At 41.3% G+C, this 22618-nt stretch overlaps 2 protein-coding genes across 17 annotated transcripts in view; both read left to right on the top strand.

Moving 5' to 3' along the window:
- Window positions 1–22618, top strand: part of CPNE1 (copine 1) — a 662572-nt gene that overhangs the window by 338769 nt on the left and 301185 nt on the right. The window lies entirely within an intron of this gene.
- On the top strand, window positions 14136–21667 carry LOC147705873 (uncharacterized). The gene is made up of 5 exons (XM_086932344.1): window positions 14136–14231; window positions 16409–16504; window positions 17337–17432; window positions 18394–18489; window positions 19757–21667. Exon 5 carries the CDS (start codon window positions 19760–19762, stop codon window positions 21173–21175), a length of 1416 nt encoding a protein of 471 aa, XP_086788470.1. The 5' UTR covers window positions 14136–14231; window positions 16409–16504; window positions 17337–17432; window positions 18394–18489; window positions 19757–19759; the 3' UTR covers window positions 21176–21667.

The following is a 22618-nucleotide window of genomic DNA, read 5'->3' as shown; positions in this document are numbered from 1 at the left end:
GATACTTTTTAAGATATGCTGCACCTCCTTCAAAGCAACCAAGGCCATGGCTCTTTTTTTTTTTTTGACAAGATAATTATGAAACACATGTCTTATATCTTAAGATAACCAAGTCCCAATATTTTAAGAATTCCTAGAATCTGATAGAGAAATGTAGCAGCAGATGCTGTCATGCAATTTCTAGGAATTCCCAGGACCTGCACGTTATGAATGACCTAAACTGAGGGATTGGTGTTCCAACCACTTCCGGACACCCCCACAGGATAGGTCAGCCGTTATACCAGCTAGCTCTACAGTGCCACTACCATCCCATGTATCTTACAGTGATGTAGGTAGTTCTGGCAGCCACTGAACATAACAACCCAGATTACTCGGGGATCGTAAAAAACAGTACAGTACTTTCCGCTCAGTCACTCGTGCTTACTTACTCTCAGAAAATACAAAGGACGGCAAATAGGACGTTTCAATACGTGTTTGATCCCGTAAGCCTTGTGTAAAACATATTTGCTGCAACTATTGGGAGACAGAAGCATGCAAAAGAGATTGCAAGTACCAATATAATAAATAGTAGATACATTTCTCCAGTATTAGGGTGTCTTTCATAGATTCCCATGCTTGGAATATTCCCCGTCGTGGAAGTGGGAGTCCCACGGTAAATAAAATAGCAATATAATCACAATAAAATATGTATGTAAAAACATAGCATATAAAAATACACACTAGAAATAGTTGCAAATACCAGATCATAATTCCCACATCGGAATACATGGCAAGAGAGAAAAAACATTTGTAACATATCCTTGTCATTATGTTAGTCCAAACTACAGCCAATCAGGCGCTAGCACCCCTTCAGAACCTTCACCTCAGAGCTCAGGCCCTCAGATTTTCTACTGCACGTCGTGTGAAGGGAGTCTCCCTGAGCTTGGCTCAGTTATTCTACTACTGGTTTTCCAGTGATTTGTACAATGTCTTCAAGTAAGAAGTCTTTATTTAAACCTTGTTCTTCTTGTGGGAAGTTACGACTCTACTCTGAGGATCCCCACAAGAAGTGTATCTGCTGTCTTTATCCCGACCATGAGGTAGCAAAATGTAAAATCTGTAGGACCTATTCAACTAAGACCCTTAAAGATAGGGAAGGTCGTCTCCTCCTCTGGTTACAAAGGCTAAAAGATAATGATTCAGCTCTTTCTGACGCAGAAAGCCTGGTGTCAGGAACTTCTAAAGCCACCCCAAAACGTAGCAGTATGCAGGATTTGCCCTCTCACTTCTTGAAGAAGAAACTTTCTCCGACTCCTATGGTGTCTCCATCTCCTCCTGCTACGCCTACGAGATCTGACTCTCAGGCGTCTACAGGCTCTTCGCTGCATGTTTCCTCCAAAAAACATGTAAAATCATCGACGGGAGTGTCGACTATCGTCCCAACGTCGAGATCTGCCGTCTCCGGCTCGTCGACGACGACAGTGACGACTACTTCTGCTTCTGGCTCGTCGACGATGGCTGCGTTGACGTCGTCCGTGTCAACGAAGGTATGCCTCCGCTTTAAGACTGTATTGTCGACAATACCTATTGCCTCGTCAGCAAGATCTTCGTCGACGAGAGTTGTTAAGATTGCCTCCTCGTCGACTGGTGACGTCAGCTTCATCGACTACTACCTCGTCGACGGCGGCTCAGTCGACGGTTGCCTATGCCATCGTCGCCGTCTACTTCGACGACTTCGTCGACGATATCATCTTGCTTTGCTTCTTTGCCACTGGTGCTGCTTCCTTCATCCGGGTCTGGTTCTTCCACCTTTGACCCTCTACACCAGCGTCGCCAGGTACCTTTGGACCAGCTCACCGTTCCAAGTGACACGCAGCCTCCATCACCCTTGTTTGCCACAGGTTCTGAGCAGGACTCTGGTTCTGAGGAAGATGTGGATAATTTTCGAGCAGCACAAAGCCCCTCTGAATTGGTTATTAAATGCCAGGACTATGGGGATGACCATGAGGATCCGTATTTTCAAGAAGAGGAACATTCTGTTCAGGTTCCTACAGCGACACTGCCTCCGTCTCTCATCTCCAATCTCTAGCACATGTTGGAAGATTAAAACAGGCATTTCCCGCCATCTCACCAGGGCTCACCGGTGCCTACAGAGCCTGCACCAGCTGTGGCTCCTGCTGCTGCTCCGCTGTCACAACCAGCAGCACCATCTGCTCCATTTTTATCTGGAATGAGGGGGTCAAGTTGACGCAAACGCCTAATTTCATCCAGGCGCAACTTCCGCAGCACCTACTCTACTTTTCGTGGAGGATCCACTCCATAATGCTCCTACAATCAAGGAAATCAGTGATATTCCTCCCAATCACAGCAGTCCTCCCGTCAGCAATCTTCCAAATCCTATCGAGGGAAGTCTTCCTATAGAGGATCCGCTTCCGAAAGACAATAACTTTCCTTCCCCGCTCAAAGTTGGAGGTCGAATCTCTCTTTTCACAATGGTCCTCAATCACCTCGGACCGTTGGGTACTGGACATTGTATCAAAGGGCCATGCCCTGGAGTTCGTCAAATTTCCACCTCACACTCCTCCAACTGGTCCGCCTCCAGCACATCTCAAAGAACTTTTCCAGCAAATTCGTATTATGATCCAAAAAAGTGCCATCGAAGTGGTTCCCAAGTCTCAGAAGGGGATGGGCTTCTTTTCCCGTTTTTTTCCTTATCCTCAAGAAGACAGGCGATTGGCGTCCAATCCTGGATTTACGAGCACTGAACAAGTATCTGAAGTGCCAATCCTTCCGCATGCTAACGCTCGTGGAGATCTTGCGTCTTCCCTCCAAGGACGACTTCATGACCACCATCGACCTCCAGGACGCCTACTTTCATGTGCCAATTCTTCCACAGCATGGGAAGTACTTGCGCTTCTGGGTGGTACGGAGAGACTTTCAGTAGAGTGTTGCCCTTCGGCCTACACTCCGCCCCTCGTGTATTCACAAAAGTCTTGGCTCCAGTGGTGACTTACCTACGACTGCAGGGCGTCCACATTTTTCCATACCTGGGCGATTGCCCCATGAAATCGCAATCCCGCAGCCAGCTGTCTCGGGACACAACTCTGTCAGTATGTATTTCGTTCCATCTGTCTTTCCATTGATGCCGAGAAGTCTCAGATCACCCAGCTCCCTGCCGAAACTTTCTAGGCACCACTCTGGATACGTCACTAGCCAAGGCATTTGTGTCAAGAGCGTCAGCTGAGAATTCTCCGCCTGGTGGCTCTTATTTGTTCAAAATAGTCCGTTTCAGTCCGGATATTGAAGTCATTTCTGGGGATGGCGTCATCCTGCAACTCTCTGATCCCAAATTGCAGGCTATAAAGTCACCCTGTCCAGGAGGAATTGGACAGAGAGTGGCGTCAGGTCACCAGCTCTTTCAACGAGCTGGTCCGAGTAACCGCTCGCATAAGGGCGGCTCTCAAGTGGTGGGCGCAACCGTCCAACATTGCTGCATGGGCTTCTTTCCTCACCACCGCTCCAGAACTTATTCTGACCAGGGGCGCGCCCCTTCAGGGGCTGTTCATAAAGGGCAAGTGGACTCTTGTCTCAACGCTCTTGGCACATCAACAGGCTGGAATTGATGGCCATCTTTCTGCCACTCAAATCGTTCCATCGTCTGATCCAGGGACAATAGGTGCTTATCCAAACGGACAATACCACCAGTATGCACTATGTCAACAAGCAGGGAGGCACGATATCTCCTCTCCTGTCTCGGCTGGCTCAGACGACCTGGGATTGGGTACTTCGTCACCAAATTACCCTGACTGCAGTTCACCTACCAGACATCTCCAACATTCTAGCGGATTCCCTCATCAGGTCCGCGTCTTCAACCCACGACTGGGAGTTAAATCAGCCAACTCTCGGCTCAGTCTTTCGACTATGGGGTTGTCCGTCCTTGGATCTCTTTGCAACCCCGGAGTACTGGAAATGCCCATCCTTACGCAAGTTGGCATCCCCACCACGGATCGTGCGGGAATGCCCTTTTGATGAACTGGTGCGATCTATTTGCCTACGTCTTTCCTCAGATTCCGCTGGTGCCTCGAGTGTTGTGGAAAATGCAGAGACAGCCGTGGCACATTCTCCTGATCGCTCCCAGATGGCCTCGACAAGCGTGGTTCTCGGAGCTGCTGCTCCTCTCACAGTGCGAGCCCATCCTCCTTCATCCTCGAGCAGATCTCCTCACTATGGACAAGGGTCAGATTTGTCATCCGAACCCCTCCTCTCTCAAATTATCGGCCTGGAACCTGAGCACCTTGAATTTGTCCAATTTGAATATTTCGCCAGAATGCAGGGACATTCTTGCCAATGCGAGAGCTCTGTCTACAGTTAAGACTTACAAGCTAAAGTGGAAGAGATTCTTTCACTGGTGCGCAGCTGCCAACATCCATCCCGTTCATTCCACTCTGGCTCAGCTGCTGCCGTTCTTTTTGCAACCAGCTCAATCAGGACTTTCCCATTCCACTTTACGAGTTTGCTTGCCGGCAATTTCTCGTTTCCTTCAGGATGACTCCTCCTCCCTCTGCTCTTCCAGTCATTTGCCAATTTTTCAAAGGACTATTCAGGAAGTTCCCGCCCATTCGGCGTCCTCCTCCTACCTGGTATCTCAATGTTGTTTTGGCACAATTAATGAAGGCGCCATTCGAACCTATCCACAAAACTGATATAAAATTTCTGACCTGGAAGGTGGCCCTTCTCCTGGCTATGACCTCACGACGCGCGAGTGATATTCACGCATTCACCATTAAGCCTCCTTTCCTCCAATTCAAATCGGACTGTGTTGTCCTTCGCACCAACCCAGCGTTTGTGCCTAAGGTGCCCACTGATTTTCACATTAATGAACCTGTTTTCTTAAAAACTTTCTTTGGCAATCCTCAATCTCCGGCAGAGCAACGCTTACATTCACTGGACATTAACACCTTGCCTGCGGCCCCGGTGCTGAACATTCCATTCGCGGGTATGGTCGTGACGGAACCATTCCGTCATCCGCACAGCCCAACCGTGAGGCATGACGGAATGGTTCCGTCACAAGCATCGAAGGGGTTAAAAGATGCCTTAAATTTTACATCAACAGGACGGCACCCTTTCGCAGGTCCGATCAACTGTTCATTGTCTACGGACGCATGCGCAAAGGACGTCCTGTTACCAAGCCAACTAGTGCACGTTGGATTTCTTCATCAATTTCCTTCTGCCATCAGAAAGCCGGCAAGCCTCTTCAAACTTCAGTGAGCGCTCATTCCACCAGGGCGATGTCATCCTCTACTGCCCTGTTTGCCGGCGTACCGCTCCATCCGATTTGCCGAGCAGCCACATGGTCCAGCAGGCACACTTTCACAAGGCATTACTGCCTGGAGGCGATCAACGAAGCTGATACGGCAGTGGGACAAGCGGTGCTTCGCAATCTTTTTAACTAAGGTGAGCCTCTGTATTCCCTCCGCCTTTATGGTTTTCTATGGCTATTGTTATTACTTGCATTATGCATGGCTGATTCATGCCGAAGGCCGACTACTACTGCTCACTATTCTATTCAAGCATGTGAATCTATTAAAGACACCCTAATACTGGAGAAGAAAAATTGTTACTTACCTGTAAACAGGTGGTTCTCCAGTATTGGTGTCTTTCATAGATTAACATGCGACCCACCCACCTCCCCTCAGAGACTCGCTTCTCCTCATAGACTCTTGTGTCACTCCTGTGCTGCGAAAATCTGAGGGCCTGAGCTCTGAGGAGAAGGTTCTGGAGGGGTGATAGCGCCTGATTCGCTGTAGTTTGAACTAACATAATGACAAGGATATGTTACATTTTTTTTTTCTCTCTTGCCATGTATTCCAATGTGGGAATTATGATCTGGTGTTTGCAACTATTTCTAGTGTGTATTTTTGTGTTATGTTTTTACATACATATTTTATTGGGATTTTATTGCTATTTTATTTACCGTGGGACTCCCACTTCGACGAAGGGGAATATTCAAGCATGTGAATATATGAAAGACACCAATACTGGAGAACCACCTGTTTAAAGGTAAGTAACAATTGTTCTTCTACCTTAGTGCTAACATGAACATAAGCAGTTTCGATAAAGACAGTAGCACTTGCATATTCCTAAAATGCACTCCCTAAGTAATTCACCTAAGTGTACCTAACCTTGATCTGTATGTTTAGCGTTTTATCCTAAATCAACAGTTCCTCTTGGATAGGTGGTATCTCCTTCGGTTCAGTTTTTTTATTTTTATTTTCTTAACTCCCACCTTTGCAACATTTTTTTTCTAGGGTACTATATATTTTTTCTTTCTTAGATTCATTAGCCAGGTCCTGCTCCGTCTGATATACCTCACCATTAGATGTTCATATTGGCTACCTGTTTTAGGTCTTCCGGTGTTGACCTCTATTTCGCCTTGTCCTTCTTGTAGGTCAATGTTGTGATCTTGTTTTTCTCTATACTAGCAAGGTTTCTCATACCTGCTCTTTTCCAAACTCATAATATTAGCAGCCTGATTGTGGACTATTCAGTTAGCATTGTTTTCGATGCTATGGCAGTCATTATTTTTCTTAAATGTGTTATGTCCTCCACTCCCTCTATTTTCTCTGTTGTTGGGTTCTCGGCTCGGTCTTGGTGTGTGTGTGTATATGTATGTTCGAGGCATGTGGGCTGCTGAATTCATATCTTGTGCATAGATCGCCGCCTAGTGTTGGGTCCGAATGATTGCACATTGTTGTCCTGGAAGAGTCTTCGAAGTATCACGAGATAGGTGTCTCCTCCCCTGGACTACAGTGCGCATGGGCATCCTCTCCATCTTCAGATTGTTTTTTTCCGCCATTGGGTTCGGATGTACTTTCTTGACTCAAGTTCTGAATCGATATAAAACACTTTTTGCAAGGCCAAAAGGCCTTCGGGCGTCGGTATTGTCTCTCGTTCGGTGCCTAGTACTTGATCCAGTTCTTCGAACAGGACGTCGAAGGCCGCTTGCCTTTTTCGACACCTAAGGCCCCAACAACAATCGACGATGGAACGGAGCCCGTTCAAGAGATGCCCCGTCTGCAACTCCAAATACCCTCACATTGATGTGCACCCAGTGTGCAATAAATGCCTATCTCCGGACCATGATAAGGCCAGCTGCATGGCCTGTTCCAAGTACCGGTCAAAGAAGACACTTCGGCTTCGACGCGTCGCACGAAAGTCGGCGCAGAAAACAGCGCCCTACCCGGAGAACATCTTCAAGGCGGATGACGACGAGGGCGTCTATGAAGAGGATCCTGGCCAGCAGTCGGACCCTGTGTCGGAGCACGACTCCAACTATAACGAAGACGAAGAAGAAGACTACGTCCATGAAGAAGACGTCGTCTAGGTAGAAGACGACGCAGAGGCCATCGGAGCCGTCGATGACGACTCGAGCGATGAGCAAGGCCTACCCGCAGTCGCGGGGCCCAATACTGACACTGTACTCTCTAAGGCTCAGGTAGAGGCATCGCCGGAAGGCCTTAGCCAAGATCTTAACCCGCATTCTGTAGCCCCGCGTCAAGGCCCAGCTGAGAATAGAAATCGAAACCGAAACAGACAGATGCTAAATCGAAACCGAAACTGCTAAAGACAGTCCTCGGATCGACGGCCTTGGATTCGTCGGCTCCAATCAAATCTAAGAGTGTCATCAACCCTTCGGGGTCACAAGTGGGCGTCGGCCCGAAAACCGGGGCGCCGAAGCCTGTCTCTACAGTTAAGCACGTCGTGCTGACGCAGTCGACGTCGACGTCCAAAGATGGCGACACTGGCGAAGGACTCAAGGCTAAGAAGACTATCGATCCGAAGCTTACAGCCTCCAAGCCAATATTGAGCAAGCCCTTCGAGGCGAAGAGTAAACCTGACCCGAAAGAGCATGTCACGTCGAAGCAAAAGAGCGTGCCTGCTGCGCACCGAGAGCTCGAGTCGACGCAGGGCCGCAAGCAAACTAGTGATCAGATGAAGTTGGTCGTATCGAAGACCGCGCCACCCTCAAAGAAGGTCGGTTCGTCTCCAATGTTTACGCCACCAATTAAGTATGGACTGCCCCCGACCGCTCGACCCAAAGCGTTCGAGCCACAAAAGAGCACCAACACGGCCAAAAAAGTGTCGGTGGTTTCGAGGACTCAGCCCGTTGAGGAGGATGTGGTGTTCCAAGCACCCTCTTATGACAATCAGTCAAAACTGTTCATCGACTCGGATTCTGGCAGACTCACCATTTACAAACGGAAAATAATTCCAGAAAATCCTGTAGTCCTACAAAATCCCTCTCAAAAGGAAAAGGGATTCTGCCACCTCACCTGTTTTTTGAACCTGTGGAGTCCTATGGACAAGACTATGCCTATTCTCCCACACGCACCAATGAGGATATGGGGGACGGATACAATGAGGATGACTTTACTTATCCTGTTGACACAGATCAGGAAGAACCTCAACCCTGGACTGACCCTGGTGAGCCACACACCACGCCTGACACTCAGTCCTATACCGTTAAAACCTCGCCTACTGAAAATACTGCTGCGTTTAACGCATTGATTGAAAGGGCAACCAAAAACCATGATGTGGAAATGCATGCTGACCCAGTGGAGGAGGACTTTTTGTTTGATACTTACTCAACTTCAGAAAGATCGGTAAAGACATTGCCTATGCTAAAGGGTGTCCTTAAACACGCTACTGACATTTTCAAGGAGACCACAAGGGCAAGGGTTGTAAACCCAAGGATTGAAAGGAAATACCGGCCTGCGCCTGTGGACCCTACGTACATCAAGGGCCAGCTCCCATTGGACTCCCTCGTGGTGGCTAATGCTCGTAAGAGAGCGAACTCTCAAACAAGTGGTGATGCTCCCCCTCGGGACAAGGAATCCAAAATCTTAGAAGCTTCTGGCAAGCGAGTAGCGGCTCAAGCGGCAAATATTTGGAGGATCTCCAATACACAGGCCCTATTAGCCAGATATGATAGGGCACATTACGACACGTTAGAGCAGCTACTACAACACCTGCCTGATGTTTATAAGGAGGGAGCAGAAATGCTGATACAGGAGGGGAAGTTAACTTCCAATGCATCCATCAAGTGTACGCTCGATGCAGCAGACACCGCAGCTAGGGCCATCAACACAAGTGTGATGCTTAGAAGGCATGCCTGGCTACGCATCTCTGGTTTTAAGCCAGAGATACAAACAACTTTACTCAATCAGCCGGTTAACCCTGACTTTCTCTTTGGTCCTGATGTAGACACGGCCCTTGAAAAAATTAAGAAAGACACAGACAGCAAAATCCATGGGGGCTCTGCAGTCACAACAGTTCAGGGGCGGTTCCTTTCGTCGCTCCGGTAACAGGGGAGCCTCTAGAGGTCAAGCATCACAGCAAGCCCAATACAACAAAGGGGGCACGCAGACCACCTATAACAAGAACAATAGGGGTGGATATCGTGGGAACAGCACCAAAGGCAGAGGACGAGGAAATAATAATGCCAGATCCTCCGCCACCAATAAACAGTGACGTCTTGTCACTGCCCCCAGACCATATAACACCGGTCGGGGGAAGACTTCAGCAGATCCTGCCAGTCTGGGAAGGCATTACCAGAGACAGGTGGGTGAGAGAACTTAGCCAATACGGCTATTGTCTAGAACTAACCTCCACTCCACTCAACATACCCCCAAGGCACCGTCCTATGTCCGCAGAGAAGGTGGTATCGCAGTTCCACATTAATCAAACCATAGAACTGCCCGTTTTTTTCCCAAATCCAGATTCAGTGGCAGACCGAGCACTGCACAGATTAGATGTTAAAAGAGCTCTCCAGTTTTACATAGACAGGACAAAGAATTTCAGGAAAACTAAGCAACTGTTTGTTGCCTTCTCTCCACAACACAAAGGCAACCCCATTTCCAAATCAGGTATAGCAAGATGGATTGTTAAGTGCGTACAGAAATGTTATCAAAAGGCTAAACGCACATTAACAGTTCCCCCAAGAGCGCATTCCACACGCAAGTTAGGGGCATCCATGGCTTTCCTAGGTAACATTCCTCTAGAGGATATATGTAGAGCAGCCACATGGACCACCATACATACATTTACCAAACACTACTGTGTAGATGTACACTCCAAACAGCAAGCTGCTGTAGGACAGGCTGTTCCCAAAACTTTTTCCGACTGCTGCAGCTGGCACGGGCAACCACCGCTAAGGAGGTAACTGCTATTTATTCTATGCACAAGATATGAATTCAGCAGCCCACATGCCTCGAACGGAATATGCTACTTACCAGTATGCATCTGTTCTTGGCATGTAGGGCTGCTGACATTCATATCGCCCGCCCTCCTCCCCGGTGCCTGTTGCAGCTGTAGCACTCAGAATCATTCTCAGGCATGGTCATCACTTACTGTATTACACTCCATCTCTGCCACAATGGCGAAAAACAATCTGAAGATGGAGAGGATGCACATGCGCACTGTAGTCCAGGGAAGGAGCCACCTATCTCGTGATACTTCGAAGACTTTTCCAGGACAACCATGTGCAATCATCCGGACCCAACACTAGGCAGCGATCTATGCACAAGATAGCAGCCCTACATGCCAAGAACAGATGCATACTAGTAAGTAGCATATTCCATATATGTATGTGTGTGTGTATTTATATATATATATATATATATATATATATATATATATATTTATTAAAAAGGTTGCCCTTTGTGAAGCGCCACACGCAGAGGAGTATAAACACACGATGTCATAGGCAGCAAGGTTTCAACAGGCAGCAGGCTTCTCAATTTAGCATACGCGTTTCGAGCCTCTTTGGTGCTCTTGTTCACTGGCAAGTACTGACGGTAGTCGAGTTAATTAAGAACATATTTTATTCAAGTAAGAAGTCCCGCCTCCATGGGCGTCACACAGCAAGCGGTGCGAGCGCTTCATGGGCAGAGGGGACCTGAGCTGCAGCCGGATATTAGCAGAGAACAGCGGGCTGATAATGCTATTCACCTTACAAGGAACTATATTTAAGCTAGAGGCAATGACGGAGTCCACTTGGGTAAAAGAACTGTGAGTCTTGGCAACATTATGGACTACAAATACCAGTATACCTTTGTTTGTGACGCCCACATGGGCGGGACTCAAATTTGCATTAAACAGGATGTTCTTACAAACCAGTCTTGTGCCTCAGTGCTGCCAGTGAACAAGAGCTACAGATAGCTCGAAACGCGTATGGCTTGTTGAAGCGCTTACAGCTTGCTGATACTACTGCTACCTGCGGCATTGTGTGTGTATACTCCGATGTGTGCGGCTTCCCCTAGAGGGCAACCTTTGGTTTGTGTATATATATATATATATATATCCTACTGGCGGTCGCCAGTAGGTAGTTATAGTTAGAATGTTGAGATTTTCTATTGAAAATAATCCTATTGTGAATAACTCTGGCGTCGGTTCTGGAATCTGCCTGAAAATTTCCTCAAATGTGCCTCGCGGCGCCCCGGTCCTTCCCTGAAAGTTTAGGGGGGGATTCGTCAAGCGGGGGCCGAGATAAAAGGGGGGTCCCAAAACGTGTTTTCCCCATATTAATTTCCATAGGGCGGTCGACCTCACTTTTAGCCCGAACGGCTGAATGGATTTCCACCAACCTTGGCAAAATTGTAGGGAGTGGTAGCCCGATGTGCCTTTGCTATGTCTCAAGATATGTGCTCCAGTGGATTTTGAGTAATTTAGGTTAAAAAAATATATATATCTATGGCCGCGCCCCGGTACGCGCACCGGGGAGCGGTCCGGGCGCGCTACGCGACTTGCGCTCGGAAAGCTGATTGGCTCTTGGGTGTCTGTAAACATTCCAAACGGATATATGATGTTACAACGCATACTATTACAACGCATACCGTTACAACGCGGATATTAAAACGCAAAGACTACTACAACGCATGTTATGACAACGAGTACTATTAGAACGCAAAATAGTACTTTAATAGGAAAAGTACCATTACAACGCAACAATTCACAACGTGTACCATTACAACGCATTTATATGTTAAAAAATTACAATGTAAAATAAAACCTGGCACGGGATGCAGGGAAAATAGGGGTTTTGGGTGGGTAAGTGTATTAAAAACGGCATTAAAAACTGCCATATTAACGCAATTTTCATTTATTTATTTATTAAATTATTACTCGAGTATTAATTTTCATTTTTTTTACTAAATTCATACTCACCCTATAAATAAATTCACCAATAAATTTATATTTTTTTATTTTCTTGTAAAATAAAATCTGGCAACGGGATGCAGGGAAAATAGGGGTTTTGGGTGGGTAAGTGTATTAAAAACGGCATTAAAAACTGCCATATTAACGCAATTTTCATTTAATTATTTATTAAATTATTACTCGAGTATTATTTTTCATTATTATTTAATAAATACGCACTCACCCTTCTAAAAAAATTCACCAATAAATATATATTATTTTTTATTTTTGTAAAAAAAAATCTGGCAACGGGATGCAGGGAAAATAGGGGTTTTGGGTGGGTAAGTGTATTAAAAGACGGCATGAAAAACTACCATATTAACGCGAATTCAATTTATTTATTTATTAAATAATTACTCGAGTATTAATTTTGATAGTACAGTACTTTCCACACTATTTAAGTAACTAAAAATGAAAACAATATACCTACTAACTTAGTACGATTCAAAAATATATTGATACATATTGTTTTACATAATATGTCAATATTCGTATAAAAGAAACATATATAGTGTTTTCATGGACGCCATTTTGCTTAAGTATCATACTAATGAGTCCTACTCTTATTTCAATGTTTTCAAACCACAACATATTAACCAAAATGGATGCCAAAACGGCAAAGATTACGGAATATAAAGTTAATGAAATGAATTTTTAAATTATATGTTCTCAGAGAAATAAATGTAAAATTTAATGCGATTTCCACCGCGTATTTTTAAGATTATTTTTGCGATACTACACCAAACTTATAAATAGTAGTGAGGAACCATTTTGAAATTAGTTGATTCTCAACTACCCGAGAGAGCAGACGTAAGATTGCACTCTATGAACTTTTGACCCTATCATCCTATCGATAATACAAAACTATATAATACTACGACTACGAACTATTTACAAGTAAGTAATATGTACGGAAAACGATAACCCCATAAAAAAGAGCCATGTTAATAAAAAAGCTACTATTTTAATTTTAACTATATGTTTTTAAATGGCAATGTTTCAAAAATATGTCTGCTTTTTTTACAAATGAATAGAGATTAATGCGATATTATGTAAATACGTCCTAAATAACATTATACATAAATGTTTAAATTAATAATCTAAAAAACCAGTCGTGCTTCAAATATAATACAGTAGTATTAATAGATTTATAATGTATTATATTTCTTTTAGAAATCGATTCAAAACGGTTACACACAAAATCCGTGTACATTTCATTGTTTTATGAAAGCGACCCGTTTTCGCAAGAAAACATAAGGTAAATCATTAATTGTCTAAAAATTAGTTTATTTTTTAAAAAATGTAAAACGCCGCAGTAGGAGTAAACTGTTCAAAATTTTTTCCCTCACAGACATACTACATATAAATAATTTCTTCATAAAAAAACGGACAGATAAAAAATTACAACTCCGCTTTAAAAGGTAAATTAAATATTTTAAATGAAACTAAACACTACTATTGAAAGGGAAAACATACATCACTTTAAGCAGGTTAAAATAAAATGATGTTTTTTTTAAAAATCTTTCAGAATAGTAGACCAATCCAAGTAAGAAAAAGAAACGAACAGCGAGGGAAAGGACACATTTCGACTATTCAAAATACCTAATCGAAAAGTAAGTTTAAAAAAAATTGCGCAATGTATATATAAATTGTTAATAAGTAATAAATAAAACGAATAATTTCAAACTGTGTAAAAGTCTCAAACTTTACCATCTTGCACCAAATAAAAAAAACTATTGAACATTGCTTCAGTATGAAAAATAGATGTATACATAAAGTGAAGAGAACATAGTAAAGTAAAGTTAAATAAGATGTCTCATGCCTGTGAAAAAAAAAATTAAAATCATTCTCCTCTAAAATTACAAGTCACACATTTTCAAACATACTTTTCTTTGTTTTAGGTCTCCATTAAAACCAAAACTTGACCAACCTCCACGACAACCTACACAAGAAAACCAGAACAAATTTTTTCAGAATAAAGAACCAAAACAATACCAGTAAGTGAAATATACTTTTCAAAATACATACGTAAGACATGCATAAGCAATAATAAATAACACATGTTATATATAATTAAAATTTTGTGAAATGTACAAGTGTAAATTAATATTGCAACTCATGGTAAGTGCTACAGTATAAAAAGTGCTGGATAGTCTACAGGTGTAAATGACTATTCAAACTCCTGGTAAGTGCAACAGTAGGGAAAGTGCTGGATAGTATAGAGGTGTAAATGACTATTCCAACTCCAGGCAAGTGCTACAGTAGGGAAAGTGCTGGATAGTCTAGAGGTGTAAATAATTATTCCAACTCCAGGTAAGTGCTACAGTAAGGAAAGTGCTGGATAGTCTAGAGGTGTAAATTACTATTCCAACTCCAAGCAAGTGCTACAGTAGGGAAAGTGCTGGATAGTCTAGAGGTTTAAATTACTATTCCAACTCCTGGTAAGTGCAACAGTAGGGAAAGTGCTGGATAGTCTAGAGGTGTAAATTACTATTCCAACTCCTTGCAAGTGCTACAGTAGGGAAAGTGCTGGATAGTGTAGAGGTGTAAATTATTATTCCAACTCCAGGCTAGTGGTACAGTAGGGAAAGTGCTGGATAGTCTAAAGGTGTAAATTACTATTCCAACTCCTGATAAGTGCTACAGTAGGGAAAGTGCTGGATAGTGTAGAGGTGTAAATTATTATTCCAACTCCTGGTAAGTGGTACAGTAGGGAAAGTGCTGAATAGTCTAAAGATGTAAATTACTATTCCACCTCCTAATAAGTGCTACAGTAGAGAAAGTGCTGGATAGTCTAGAGGTGTAAATGACTATTCCAATTCCTGGTAAGTGCAACAGTAGGGAAAGTGCTGGATAGTATACAGGTGTAAATGAGTATTCCAACTCCAGGTAAGTGCTACAGTAAGGAAAGTGGTGGATAGTCTAGAGCTGTAAATAATTATTCCAACTCCTGGTAAGTGCTACAGTCGGGAAAGTGCTGGATAGTTTAAAGGTGTAAATGAGTATTCCAACTCCAGGTAAGTGCTACAGTAAGAAAAGTGCTGGATAGTCTAGAGGTGTAAATTACTATTCCAACTCCAAGCAAGTGCTACAGTAGGGAAAGTGCTGGATAGTCTAGAGGTTTAAATTACTATTCCAACTCCTGGTAAGTGCAACAGTAGGGAAAGTGCTGGATAGTCTAGAGGTGTAAATTACTATTCCAACTCCTTGCAAGTGCTACAGTAGGGAAAGTGCTGGATAGTGTAGAGGTGTAAATTATTATTCCAACTCCAGGCTAGTGCTACAGTAGGGAAAGTGCTGGATAGTCTAAAGGTGTAAATTACTATTCCAACTCCTGATAAGTGCTACAGTAGGGAAAGTGCTGGATAGTGTAGAGGTGTAAATTATTATTCCAACTCCTGGTAAGTGGTACAGTAGGGAAAGTGCTGAATAGTCTAAAGATGTAAATTACTATTCCAACTCCTAATAAGTGCTACAGTAGAGAAAGTGCTGGATAGTCTAGAGGTGTAAATGACTATTCCAATTCCTGGTAAGTGCAACAGTAGGGAAAGTGCTGGATAGTATACAGGTGTAAATGAGTATTCCAACTCCAGGTAAGTGCTACAGTAAGGAAAGTGCTGGATAGTCTAGAGCTGTAAATAATTATTCCAACTCCTGGTAAGTGCTACAGTAGGGAAAGTGCTGGATAGTCTAAAGGTGTAAATGAGTATTCCAACTCCAGGTAAGTGCTACAGTAAGGAAAGTGCTGGATAGTCTAGAGGTGTAAATTACTATTCCAACACCAGGCTAGTGCTACAGTAGGGAAAGTGCTGGATAGTCTAGAGGTGTAAATTACTATTCCAACTCCTGGTAAGTGCAACAGTAAGGAAAGTGCTGGATAGTCTAGAGCTGTAAATTATTATTCCAACTCCTGGTAAGTGCAACAGTAGGGAAAGTGCTGGATAGTGTAAAGGTGTAAATTACTATTCCAACTCCTGGCAAGTGCTACAGTAGGGAAAGTGCTGGTTAGTCTAAAGGTGTAAATTACTATTCCTACTCCTGGCAAGTGCTACAGCAGGGAAAGTGCTAAAGTGGACTTCAATATGACACCTCATGCCTGTGAAAAAAACATAAAAATAAGTCTTCTCCAAAAGTATGTATTACACATTTCCATACAAACTTTTCTTTCTTTTAGATCTCCATCCAAACCAAAACTTGACCAACCTCCCGGACAACCAACACCAAAAAACCAAGACATCTTTAATCAAAGTAAAGATCCAAAGCACTAAAAGTAAGTTAAAAACATTTTTCCACATACATATATAACACATGCATATGCAGTAATAAATAACACATGGTATTTATTCAAAAAGGTTACTTAAATGTATAAGTGTAAATAACTATATAAACTCCTGGTAAGTGCAACAGTAGGGAAAGTGCAGGATAGTCTACAGGTGAAAAGTACTATTCCAACTCCTGATAAGTGCTACAGAGCGGAAAGTGCTGGATAGTCTAAAGGTTTAAATTACTATCCCAACTCCTGGTAAGTGCTTCAGTAGGGAAAGTGCTGGATAGTGTAGAGATCTAAATTACTATTCCAACTCCAGGCTAGTGCTACAGTAGGGAAAGTGCTGGATAGTCTAGAGGTGTAAATTACTATTCCAACTCCTGGTAAGTGGTACAGTAGGGAAAGTGCTGAATAGTCTAAAGATGTAAATTACTATTCCAACTCCTAATAAGTGCTACAGTAGAGAAAGTGCTGGATAGTCTAGAGGTGTAAATTACTATTCCAACTCCTGGTAAGTGCAACAGTAAGGAAAGTGCTGGATAGTCTAGAGGTGTAAATTACTATTCCAACTCCTGGCAAGTGCTACAGTAGGGAAAGTGCTGGATATTCTGAAGGTGTAAATTACTATTCCAACTCCTGGTAAGTGCAACAGTAGAGAAAGTGCTGGTTAGTCTAAAGGTGTAAATTACTATTCAAATCCTGGCAAATGCTACAGCAGGGAAAGTGCAAAAGTGAACTTCAATATAATACCTCATGCCTGTGAAAAAAAGTTAGAAATAAGTCTTCTCCAAAAGTATATGTTACACATTTTTAGACAAACTTTTCTTTCTTTTAGATCTCCATCCAAACCAAAACTTGACCAACCTCCAGGACAACAAACACCAAAAAACCAAGACATCTTTAATCAAAGTAAAGATCCAAAGCACTAAAAGTAAGTTAAAAACATTTTTCCACATACATTTTTAATACATGCATATGCAGTAATAAATAACACATGGTATTTTTGCAAAAAGGTTTCTAAAATGTATAAGTGTAAATAACTATATAAACTCCTGGTAAGTGCAACAATATTAAAAGTGCTGGATAGTGTAGAGGTGTAAATGACTATTCCAACTCCTGGCAAGTGCTACAGTAGGGAAAGTGCTGGATAGTCTAGAGGTGTAAATTACTATTCCAACTCCAAGCAAGTGCTAGAGTAGGGAAAGTGCTGGATAGTCTAGAGGTTTAAATTACTATTCCAACTCCTGGTAAGTGCAACAGTAGGGAAAGTGCTGGATAGTCTAGAGGTGTAAATTACTATTCCAACTCCTGGCAAGTGCTACAGTAGGAAAAGTGCTGGATAGTGTAGAGGTGTAAATTATTATTCCAACTCCAGGCTAGTGCTACAGTAGGGAAAGTGCTGGATAGTCTAAAGGTGTAAATTACTATTCCAACTCCTGATAAGTGCTACAGTAGGGAAAGTGCTGGATAGTGTAGAGGTGTAAATTATTATTCCAACTCCAGTCTAGTGCTACAGTAGGGAAAGTGCTGGATAGTCTAAAGGTGTAAATTACTATTCCAACTCCTGATAAGTGCAACAGTAGGGAAAGTGCTGGATACTCTAGAGGTGTAAATTACTATTCCAACTCCTGGCAAGTGCTACAGTAGGGAAAATGCAGGATAGTCTAAAGGTGTAAATTACTATTCCAACTCCTGGTAAGTGCAACAGTAGAGAAAGTGCTGGTTAGTCTAAAGGTGTAAATTACTATTCAAACTCCTGGCAAATGCTACAGCAGGGAAAGTGCAAAAGTGAACTTCAATATAATACCTCATGCCTGTGAAAAAAACTTAGAAATAAGTCTTCTCCAAAAGTATGTGTTACACATTTTTAAACAAACTTTTCTTTCTTTTAGATCTCCATCCAAACTAAAACTTGACCAACCTCCAGGACAACAAACACCAAAAAACCAAGACATCTTTAATCAAAGTAAAGATCCAAAGCACTAAGAGTAAGTTAAAAACATTTTTCCACATACATTTTTAATACATGCATATGCAGTAATAAATAACACATGGTATTTTTGCAAAAAGGTTTCTAAAATGTATAAGTGTAAATAACTATATAAACTCCTGGTAAGTGCAACAATATTAAAAGTGCTGGATAGTGTAGAGGTGTAAATTACTATTCCAACCCCTGGCAAGTGCTACAGTAGGGAAAGTGCTGGATAGTCTAGAGGTGTAAATTACTATTCCAACTCCTGGCAAGTGCTACAGTAGGGAAAGTGCTGGATAGTCTAAAGGTGTAAATTACTATTCCAAATCCTGGCAAGTGCTACAGTAGGAAAAGTGCTGGATAGTGTAGAGGTGTAAATTATTATTCCAACTCCAGGCTAGTGCTACAGTAGGGAAAGTGCTAGATAGTCTAAAGGTTTAAATTACTATCCCAACTCCTGGTAAGTGCTTCAGTAAGGAAAGTGCTGGATAGTCTATAAGTTTAAATTACTATTCCAACTCCTGGCAAGTGCTACAGTAGGGAAAGTGCTGGTTAGTCTAAAGGTGTAAATGAGTATTCCAACTCCTGGTAAGTGCTACAGTACATAAAGTGCTAGATAGTCTAAAGGTTTAAATTACTATCCCAACTCCTGGTAAGTGCTTCAGTAAGGAAAGTGCTGGATAGTCTATAAGTTTAAATTACTATTCCAACTCCTGGCAAGTGCTACAGTAGGGAAAGTGCTGGTTAGTCTAAAGGTGTAAATTACTATTCCAACTCCTGGTAAGTGCAACAGTAGAGAAAGTGCTGGATAGTATAGAGGTGTAAATGACTATTCCAACTCCAGGCAAGTGCTACAGTAGGGAAAGTGCTGGATAGTCTAAAGGTGTAAATTACTATTCCAACTCCTGATAAGTGCAACAGTAGGGAAAGTGCTGGATAGTCTAGAGGTTTAAATTACTATTCCGACTCCTGGTAAGTGCTACAGTAGGGAAAGTGCTGGTTAGTCTAAAGGTGTAAATTACTATTCAAACTCCTGGTAAGTGCAACAGTAGAGAAAGTGCTGGATAGTATAGAGGTGTAAATGACTATTCCAACTCCAGGCAAGTGCTACAGTAGGGAAAGTGCTGGATAGTCTAGAGGTGTAAATTACTAATTCAACTCAAAAAAGTGCTACATTAAGAAAAGTGCAGAATTGAGAGTTTTATAAAAAGAAAAATACATACAAATTTTATGCTTTCCATTTCTATAATTCAAATACTAAAACAATCTTTTCTTCTTTCCAGAAAATGTCTTCACAACAACAAACTGCTAAGTATATTCCGTCCAGGAAAGGGAAACAGTTACTAGCACATCAAGGATACATTTATTGTAAGGATAGGTTAAGTAATCCACGGATTCATTGGAGATGCGTGCAATACCATACAACTCGTTGCAGCGGCAGAGCGGTTACGGTCAATGATATTATTGTAAGAACAACTGACCATAACCACTCTGCCTCTGCAATGGAAGTTGATGTGAGAGAAACTGTGAATGAGATGAAGGCTATTGCAAGCACCTCCAATGAATCCACTGGATCAATTTTAAGACAGGTTGCACAACATGTCCCTACTCATATTGCTAGCAATATCCCTAACGTACATAATTTGCGCAGAATTATACAAAGACAAAAGCAGGCAAGTAATACACAAACAAACACACCTCATACCTTTTCTGATATTATTATTCCTCCTGAACTTACTATTACTTTTTCTAATGAACCTTTCCTCCTGCATGACAACGAAAACCCTCTTAAGCGCATCTTAATTTTTAGTACCCCACGCAACCTTGTTAAACTTGAATCAAGTGAAATTTGGATGATGGATGGGACGTTTAAAAGCACGCCCCATCCATTCACCCAAATTTATACTATTCATGGTAAAATTAATAACAGTGTAATACCCCTAGTATATAGTTTGCTGCCTGATAAGACTTCAGCAACTTACACAGAATTATTAACTGTGATTAAATCTAAAACAAACCAAAGTCCTAGGAAAATTATTATTGATTTTGAATTGAGTATGATCAATGTGATCACCAAACTGTACACGGATACCCAAATTCAAGGGTGTTTTTTCCATTTTTCCCAGGCATTCTGGCGTAAATTACAAAAAACATCCTTAGTTACTGAATACTCAGAGGACAGCAAACTACAAGTCGAATTAAAAAAATTAACTGCTCTTTGTTTTGTCCCTCCCGAAAGTGTAGACGAGTACTACACTGCAATTACAGAATCAGAGTATTATTTAAGTAACGAAGATAAATTGGCACCCATTTTAAATTATATGGAAGACACATGGATTGGACACCTAGGCAGATCGGGTCGCAGGAGGAAGCCACGTTTCCATGTGGAGTGGTGGAACTGTTACTCGAGTTGCCTAGAGGGAGAGGCAAAAACAAATAATGCCATTGAGGGATGGCATAACTCCTTCAACCATTTAATCGGCAAACCCCACCCTAATTTCTATTCATTTCTGGAAACTTTGAAGAAGGAGCAAAGTTTCCAAGAAATGAGACTTTCTCAAACTCTCACTGGTAGTCTAAACTCACGGATTACCCAAAGAACTAAAGATATGTCTGAACGACTATTGGCACTACTACAACAATTTTCGTTGTGTGTGGCTTTAGATTACCTTGAGAATCTAGCTAACATCCTTTCTTTTTAATCTATAATTTACATTACTTTCCTGCTTCTACCAAAATTTAAATATTTTTCTAATTCTAATTCGTCAAAACATTTTTACAAACACATTTTTTAATATTATATGTTGGGTCATATTTCCTCTTTTTTTATAAACAATTTTTTAAAAATAAATCCCTTACATGAGATATTTTTTTTTAATTTTTGAATCACATAAGACTTTAGAAACAATAACTGAAGCAATATTTTCCAAAAGAAATAAATTTTGGTCCTGCATTTTTGAATAATATTAAAGTACATTGCAAAAAAAAATAAAATGCATTTTCAAATTTATCATAAAGTCTTCTTTGAAAACCACACCATAAAATTAATGGTTAAAATATAAATGTATTCGATATATTGATATTTCCATATTTCCTCTTCAATTGATAATTCCTACAACATTTCTCCAAACATAGAAAAATTATTTTTAATTTTTCATGTTATTTTTTAACATTTATATATTCTCTACTCCTCCCAATACAAAAAAAGACAGACTTCGAATTTTTTAAATTCAAATCAATATACATCAGTTATGCCTTTCAAACTACTATACCACAATATCCAAAGGCTCGAATAAACAAAGCAATAATATTTCCGAAATGAATATTAAATAACTGAAATGTAACCAATATAAACAATCAGACAACCAGTGAATCGGAAATAAACCCTACATCATAATCTTCTTAAAATACAAATTTTTTTCGAAAAAGCACCAGGATAACATTGGAAATATCTTTATTCACATTCATATGATATTTTAACCACATAGCAACTAACATTCTCAAGCTCAATATTTACAAACTGTTATATCACTCGAAAATGCATTTTAATAATTTGCATACATAAATACATTATAAAATATTTGTTATACATTTCAAAACCCCTTTTCAGGTTTTTTTACTAAAATTCAACTAATTCTTACTTTAATTATATTTACCGATCTTCCCCACGCCCATCCGACCCAACATCGGCATATTCTATTAATACGAGTAGCGACATGTTGTTTTTTTAAGTTTTTTTTTATTTCGAGCAACCTCTACTTAACTTATCCTTACAATAAATGCATATCTATTATTTAACTTTATTAGTTAGTATTAAATTGTTTTCCTACCTGGACGTAGATCAGCGTCCTGCTGCTTCCTCCTGCTTCCAGCTCCGGATACCCACAAAATGGCCGACGACGCACGCGTATACGTGAAAACGTCAGAATAAGCTGCAACAATAAAGAAAGGACTACTGTACATTGTAATATATTGCAATTTATAAACAAATATTATTTTTAAATATGATTACATGTATATATAAAAATTTAGAAAAATATACATAAAATGTATTAAAAAGTGTTGAATGTATTAATATTTTTTATATGTAATAAAAAGTTATTTATATTTACAAAAACAGATCTCTACGTATTTATTTAATTAAA

This window comes from Lissotriton vulgaris, chromosome 7 (assembly GCF_964263255.1).
Source record: "Lissotriton vulgaris chromosome 7, aLisVul1.2, whole genome shotgun sequence".
Taxonomy (NCBI): domain Eukaryota; kingdom Metazoa; phylum Chordata; class Amphibia; order Caudata; family Salamandridae; genus Lissotriton; species Lissotriton vulgaris.
Note: the sequence above shows the minus strand (reverse complement) of the source record. Positions and strands in the feature narration are given on the sequence as shown.

Bases quoted from the DNA above. Each gene is read 5' to 3' on its own strand.
- LOC147705873 (XM_086932344.1), top strand. From the start codon at position 19,760: ATGTCTTCACAACAACAAACTGCTAAGTATATTCCGTCCAGGAAAGGG.